The following is an 8287-nucleotide window of genomic DNA, read 5'->3' on the forward strand; positions in this document are numbered from 1 at the left end:
GGGGTGCAGGAGTACATATCGGGTTGCCTCTTGGAATACAGTTGAGTTTTATAGTTGTACAAATATCGGATTACCATGTTAGAATATAAATGTTAGAAATAATGTTTTATGCAAAATATAATTTTAATCTCTCACTCACACAAACATTCCACCGACCTAAATCATTTAATATTAATTGTATTTTTTTACTCTCTCATCAATCACTAAAAGTTATCGTAAATTTTAATGTAAGGCACTGTCTTCCTGGATGCATACTCGTATAATAACCTAAGTAATTGATATTGCAGAGCAATATTAATATTTTTATATTAACTACATGTTAATATTGGTTAATATAATTGAAACTAATTCTCACTTCGAAATATAAGTCAACACCATTTAGATACAAAGATGTGTCAATAATTATGAATATTTATTTACATTAAAAAGCAATATCTTAGCTCTTATTTTTGAGCAAAAATTGGTAAAGTGAGAAACAGTTAGCAGTTGTTGGCAACCCTAGTTAATATCGTGGACACTCGAGCGGGATTTGAATCGCACAGACAATAAAACACTTAAAAACATATCACAGGGCTGCGAGCGGAGTGCGGACGTAACGAGGAATTCATTGCGCTTTCAGATGCGCTGATGAAACTGGAAACTTTAAGAGAGTGTAATTACGGTTCCGGCGATAATTACGATGCGGTTAATTTTGTGGCTTCTTGAATTTGTTATGGTCGTTTGAAAACTGTTTTGCCACGATACTGCTGAGCCCTGTAACAAAAGCGCTCCCTAAATCGCACTCGAAGCGGCAAATTGCTTTTAATCCACTCCATAGATGGCGCTCGCCGACAAACGAGCCACGAAACCTTTCGACGTTCCGCCCCTTAGGGGAAATTAAACCTTGTCATGTAGGAGTAAGATCGGTTTTATCTGAGCTCGATCGCCATAAAGTGTGGTTTCAGAAAGCAATTGAGAAGTATTAAAGAGTTTGAGTGATCGGTGCGAGAGGCGACACTCGGCGGCCCTCCGCCACGTTGTAGAGCGCGCAACCATTTGCTCAATTATTTAATTGCTATTAATTAATGTTCACGAAACACTGGGCAAAGTGAGAACCTAAAGAGAACTCAATATCAAGTGTTTAATTTCTATTAACTCTTTTATTTAGTATACTACATGTTTTCCCTAATGTAAAATGTAAAAGACATCAAAATTTAATGTTTTTCATTTATATTATAACCAATTTACATATATATTATGGTCTTCTCCATGCAAGTATATTGTAAATACAAAAAGTAAAAGCCACTACAACGCAGGATGCACCGCGCCATGAAATCGTTCAAATCAAATGACAATTGTGATGGCAGTCAATCGAGCGTGAAGTCTAATTTGCTTGAGTCGAGATCCGCAGCGGAACGGACTCATTTGAAAATTATCAAATTATGCCATTTTTGCCTTCGCGTTACAATGTCTTTTTATTAGCGCAATGTGGCTCGACTAGCTCAATTTGTTTCTATTCTCCGTTGGCGTCACTGCAACTTGGACTCTAAAGCGATCGACCCACGGTCGGGTTCGCGTCGTGCGCGTCGACGCGCGAAAACCACGTATGCGTAATTGCTTTTCATTACGTCCCCATTGTAGTGGAGAGCGGGCGACAAATTGGCGGCAATTATGCGATAAAAAAATTAAAAGTGGACGGGGTTGAGACATTTAGCGTACCCTTGCTGCGTCTGCCGGCTGCCCGCCGTCACCCGGCGCATCGTACTGTGCCATGCTCTACTATCGTACAGACATCCTGACAGTTAATGAGACATAATTATTTCATTATATTAGTTTTTGAGCAGTCACTATAATAGTATAATTGTAATATATATAAAAACAGACGAACATTCTAATACATATACAAATTAAAAACTTCATAAAGATATTAAGAATTTAAATGTATGTTGAGACGTCGATGTTGTTGAAGCCTATCAATTCTTTTGATACGATGTGATAGCTTTTCATTATCTGAATAAAACAAAAAAATTGATAACTAAAGGTAAGCTTTGTTGCAGGTTTGGTTCCAAAACAGAAGAGCGAAGTGGCGCAAGCGGGAAAAGGCACTGGGGCGGGAGCACGCGCCCTTCCTGCACCACGAACATGGTAAGTACCATACTTTATAATGATATAATTTCATATCCTATGACATCTATTGAAAAATAAAAAAAGAGGAAGCTAAGGAAAAATAAGTGGAGATTACGTAGGAATTTAACTTACCTATTGTGTAAGAAAGAAGGAAATTATTTGATAAGCATGTAAACGCTAGTCAATAAAGTAACCCAATTTTATGAGTATCTGTTTCATATTTAATGAAGGCGCGACGATTCGACACCATAATTGCTTTGTCTGATTTCGGTTTCCATTTTCATAATGAATGAACTGGCAGCAAATAGCTCGTTGCCTAAACAATTACAGTGCGTTAAAATACTAATTTCGTAGATAAATCGAAACAAAAAATTGTTAATTTCGTCATTATTTTTCGATTTCCTTCACATGTGGTGTATCTATTTACAAATCTGCTTTTAACACGTATCATTACCGGGATTGTCCCGGTAAGGTGTTATTATAATGCCATTAATTGGTGCGCTATCGGAGACACGTCGCGCGGCCCCGCCCGCCCCGCCGCTGCAGCTTGTTAACGACTTCACGCCTTTATATTTCCAAACTATCATTCGACAATCGAATCAATCATTGACGATTTGATTCTAACTAAAAATTATACCCAAATTATTTATCCTATGAATAATTATACCCATGATACTAATAAATAATAATTACTACAGTAGGTATAATCAGGTAAAAAGTGAATTTGTTGTAAATTGTATGAAAAGAAACTAACATAACTGATTTTACATTGATTTGAAACAACGTGAAAGTGAGTAAGGACTCACATAATATATTTGCTATAGAGATTAAATATATGTCAAATAAATTGTTTAAATAAAATAGTTAACATTGTATCGAGGTGTAATCACCCCTCCCGGCGCCGGCAGGTGGCCGCACCTCGCAGCTCGCACTCAACGGGGAACATTGTCTCACTTATCGATGTACGTTGTAATAACGTATCATTTTAATCTGTTATTCGTTTGAAAGAGAGGACTGTTGTGCGTTGAGACATAATCGAATCTAGGGGCATTATGGATTTATTTTTCAAACTTTTTATTTACATTGGTTACACACATTATTCTCTCAATAACTTTTGTGGAAACAAGTAGATTCTCGGAAAGGCAACACCTCACCGGGCAAGTGGGTGTCCCACAATGTTCTATTTTAAGTCCGTTAATTTAAAAAAAAATTGCATGGTAAGGAGTTTCCATTTTTTATTGATGAGCAATTTATTAGGAAGCCAAGGAAATTTATAGAAAGTTTCAAATCTGTGGTGGTAAAGAAGTTTACACGAATAATAAAAAAATGTTTGAGTTTAAAATTGATTGTTTTCACCAGGTATCGGTGAGTGGGGCGTGGCGCCCGTGAGTTCGGGCGGCGAGTGGTGGGCGCTGGGGCTGGGAGCGCTTGCCCCCGCGCCCTGGCACGAGCCGGCCTTCACCGCGCTGCTTCATAGGTAAGGCTGTTGTTTTTAATTTTTTTTTTGTTTATTTCTAAAAAGAGTAATACTTGTTAAAAAACTCATACTTCTACGTTTTAAATAAATTGGTTTATGTTATCAAACTAGCTTTTGCTAATAATAGATGTTTATTATACATATAAACGTTCCTCTTGAATCACTCTATTAAAAAAAAAAAACATCAAAATCCGTTGTGTAATTTTAATGATTTAAGCTTGCATAGGGACATAGGGACTGAGAAAGCATTTTTTTCAAGCAAGAAAGCACTTTGCTTTATACTATGTAGTCCTCCGCAGCAAATAAGTCAGCGCCAAACTTTCTTTCGTGTCTTATTATCCTGTAGGTAGATTCATACGACAGTGTACGCCTGTACACTGGTAATGATATCCTGTACCGGCCATTGCATATTTCTCCCTGAAGTAATACGAATCAGTAACTGGATCTTTTCCTTTAGAGCAGAACATCTTAATTTAATTTATTTTTGCACACCTTGATAACATAATGCGGGTAAACGAAAAAGTACAGTTAATAATGTTATAGGGTCTCTCGGGGAAAAAGCGCCAGCAGAATGCTTCCCGATCTGGTGGATTGATGAATTTGACATTCTATACCACATAAGTTTTGCGATTACTAACTGTGTGCTCTTATGTTATGTGCGAGTGAGATAAGAGAAGACAGAGGCAATAACCTGTGTATATGTGTGCAATGTATTACTTCCTACGTCATTTAAAAGCTCCCGTTCCGCAGATACGTGCTGCGACTGCCGCCCGCGGCGCCACTGTCGCCGGCGCGCTCGCCGTCGCCGGCGCGCTCGCCCCGCGCGCCCGCCCCCGCCCCCGCGCCCGCGCCCGCGCCGCCCGCCCCCGCCGCGCCCGACGCGCTGCGGCTGCTGCACGAGCGGTACAGTCGCGTGCACACGTAACCCGCTTCTCAGGAACTCTAGTTCGGGGATACAAAACACTCGTTTTAAAGCGCCCATACTTTATTTATGTGCTATCCAAATGTTGTCAAGAAGAATATTGAATTTAAAACGCACATTTGTATTTATTGTTTTGACTGTCAGTGATTCAATCGTGGTATTTTTAAAGGGTGTCCACACTGTAGGCCACATTCAGGTCCTTCAGAATGGCTATTGTTTCGATATTCGGTTTTTGCTGTACAATTTTTATTTATTAATTTATCAGGTTGTAAATTAATTCTTACGTTTTAATTAATTTTTGTACTAGTCGATCATGTGGAGAGACATTGTGTGTTAGACATGATTTACAGTAATAATGCATTGTTCTAAAGTCTATTTTGACAATGAGATTACTTTTAAGTTTCGTAATAATAATTTTTGTGTAAATATAAAATAATTGGTAACATTATGTTTGTTTCCCTAAAGTTACGTGTGCCTTACATAAGTATATTCATGTTCTACTTTTGATCTCATTCATCGGCATCTCTGTTGACTCTATTAAAAAAACTCTTAAAACATTGTCTCTCATGAATTGAGTTCACTATTTCAACTTTCAATGTTGAAAAGTCTGCAGTAGCTGCGCGTCTAACGAGTCAACGGTATTGCCACACGACGAATCTTAGCCTGTAATTAATATACTATTGTGGATTATTTTGATAGTTAATTGATAAATAGAAGTAACACGTATATATACTATTACGTTTTCACATAAAGTTAAGTGTAAATAATAGAAAAACAAGAGTATTTTAAGATTGTACATATTGTAAATGATGTAAGGTTAACTTGCCCAGAGAGAGTACATTCCTAGATATTGGACTTGTAATTTAAATTTTGTTTAAAATATGGTCTTTCTAAATTTTGAAGTAATTCAACATTACCAATGTTTTGTAATGTATTTTTTGTGGCTCTACGCATAGCAACAGTCTATTGGTTAAGGCTCTGTAGCGACTATTTATTGAAGTAGATATCTAGTGGGTTTGCAATAATTGACATTGTAGCACTTTAAATATTATATTAGATGAATATCAATTTTGGTCATTTTATTTACTATGTCCTTTGAGTATAGAAATAAGGTTCGACAAACAGATGTAATCCCTCTTAGATTAATTTCATTGTTCGGTGAGTGCATTTCTGTTCACTCATAAAACATTAGAATGTGGGGCCCACTGCAGTTGTATTGTGAAGGTCTATTGTTTAAACTCCTTCAACTTCCCTCTCGCCTTCTCTGCTCCTAATAATCTGTTCGAGAGATAAGAACCGGTTCATCGGTGTCAACCGATCGTACTCCGGCAACAAACAGAGGAACAACAATAAAATTAGTATTTACCAGTAAAGTGACAAAATCAAGCAGAAAAAAAACTAACGAATAGAGTTTTTAAAGCATGGATTGATGGTAAAATTAATTTATTTACTAACTACTAGCCACTTTGAAAATAGTTAGAATACATTTATTTGAAATTGCGGGTATTCATTTTAACGGCTTAAGGATGTTCAGAAAGAAGGAGTGGAGTATCACAGGTCATTGCGACACTATTCGATCCGTGCAACATCAGACACGATTAGTGAATCTAGTGAAATATGCTTAGTAGGAATTTCAAAATGTATTGATATAAGCATTAACGTCTAAAAATAGGTAAATATGTATCTTTCAGGTATTGTTTAAAAAAAATATCAATTTAATGACTATTCCTTTAAAACTCAAAGTAAAAAGTGATCGATTCCCTCCTCTTTGTCTAGACCGAGAGCGGCGCGGAGTGCGGAGTGCGGAGCGGCGAGCGAAGATTAAATTTGCGTCTCCAGCTCTCAGAGAGGAGTGTTTGAAGAAAGATTAATTTGGCAAAAATTGGGCGCTAAGCACTCAGCTTACGGCTCGCCTCCATTGTACGCTTTAATTTTATTTTGTGCCATACAATTTCATGCGAACCTTCAAGTCATTTATAGCGATTATGATTATGAATTAAACTTTTATTATTGTGTAGCTGAAGCATAAAATAAGCGGATCAAGCCGAAGAGCTTTCTACTAGAAGCTTACTTACATTTTATGTTACCGCTAACTTATACGTAATATACATTTTTAATTTACTATAACTGCTCATTTGTTATAACCACCATCATCAGCCGATTGTTATGTTCCCATTGCACGAACACAGGCCTCCTATCAGAATTCATGCCATAATCCATCACGCTAGCCAAGCGCGGGTTGGCAGATGTTACATGTCGTAAAATTTTTTGATTCTTCGATATGCCGGTTTCCTCCCGATGTTTTCTTTCGCCGTTTCGAGCAGACCTAATGCGAATTATGTAAAGGTAAATTGAAACATCAATTTATTACTCACACGCTCGTTCGGTACCGAAACTCTCACTTTTTGCTTTTCTAAGTACGAACTAACCACTGAGCCATCACTTTTTCAATTTGAAACCATAATTATAATAAATCTGAAGATATTATATTAGTTACATTATATGCCTTTTTATGACGACGCTTAAGATTTAGCTTACAGGAAGTCTAAATGTTTTGTTGCGAAAAATCAAATACATACATGTATACTAGAATATCTCATTTGAGACTAGATATATAAGAGCTGGCGATGGTAGGGGTACCAGGCGCACATCAGCGGCGCGGAGGCTCGGGGCGGACCCGCAATTGGGCGCGCCATTAACCTAAGCGAGCCTCCTCCGCTAAACAGTTTAACGCATTAACTTGCGGTTATGAGCCCCGCTACTCCGTAATACCTATTGTGGTGAAACTTTCACGATAATACCCGCCTACATTCTGCTTATACTTGGAACTTTTCGAAGATTTATCTTGTCGGTTATAACTTTTTATTAAATTCGTTTTGTGGGAGCGTCGGGATTAGAATTACTGTGTTTTGAATAATCTTTTTAGAAGTTACATACAAGAAATGTAAAGTACAGAATTTAAAATGACCCCTCACTTAATAAATAATCTGCAGTTTTGACTGATCAAATGAAAAATGTACAAGTAGCCTATTTAAACACCATTAAGCTGTTGCCTTCACGATATTTGTACCTAATGAGTCCAATATTTAGATATATCATTTGATTCTGTTTGTGTTTGACTAAATGGAATATCATTCAAGACATAAGTAAATATGTCCATTGAAATGAATCGTGAGATTATCCAAGTGAGTAAAATCAAATAATTGGAGTATGATGACGCGGACCGTGTGAGAATCAAACTGCGACCAATGTTTGCCGTAATCACGCAGGTCCATTTGACACGTTGACACCGGCGATAAATAATGACATCATTTCATTAATCCCCCAACCCTGTCCCTCCTTCTGTACTTCCCGTTACCCCTTTCCAGTGCCTCTGCAATACTTATTTCAATATGAACTTTGATACCATTAAAATATTCTCATATTAGTAGTGAATGTAGATTATAAAGTGCCTACACACTAGCATATAGCAGCAGTCCCTGAGATATATAGAATCTCTTAATACAGCTTTACCTCGTAATAAAGCTTTTATCGATAAAAAATTTCATATGAATTGAGGATTAGAATGCTAGAAGACTTAAAATTAAGCTTCTAACGCTGTTTCATTATTTAGAAATAAACTCGTTACAAATAATACTTCCCAATAGCCAAGCCCTTCCTCCTAATAATCATATTATTGTAAAAGACAAAGCATTCCCAGGAAGAACATTACAGATATTACACACATGGTGATGAATTATGTTGTGACTGCAAGTATTTTTAAAATATTTCCATTTTTACAA

General features: G+C 37.0%; 1 protein-coding gene across 1 annotated transcript in view; it reads left to right on the forward strand.

The window, feature by feature from the left end:
- The window catches only part of LOC119836565 (retinal homeobox protein Rx-like), a 14620-nt gene extending 10112 nt beyond the window's left edge, over nt 1–4508 (forward strand). The window contains exons 4-6 of the mRNA XM_038361947.1: nt 2037–2124; nt 3466–3583; nt 4334–4508. Coding sequence (XP_038217875.1) covers nt 2037–2124; nt 3466–3583; nt 4334–4508 — 381 coding nt within the window. The remainder of the gene's footprint in view (nt 1–2036; nt 2125–3465; nt 3584–4333) is intronic.
- The last annotated feature ends 3779 nt before the right edge of the window (nt 4509–8287 follow it).

The sequence above is a fragment of the Zerene cesonia genome, chromosome 25, assembly GCF_012273895.1.
Source record: "Zerene cesonia ecotype Mississippi chromosome 25, Zerene_cesonia_1.1, whole genome shotgun sequence".
NCBI lineage: Eukaryota > Metazoa > Arthropoda > Insecta > Lepidoptera > Pieridae > Zerene > Zerene cesonia.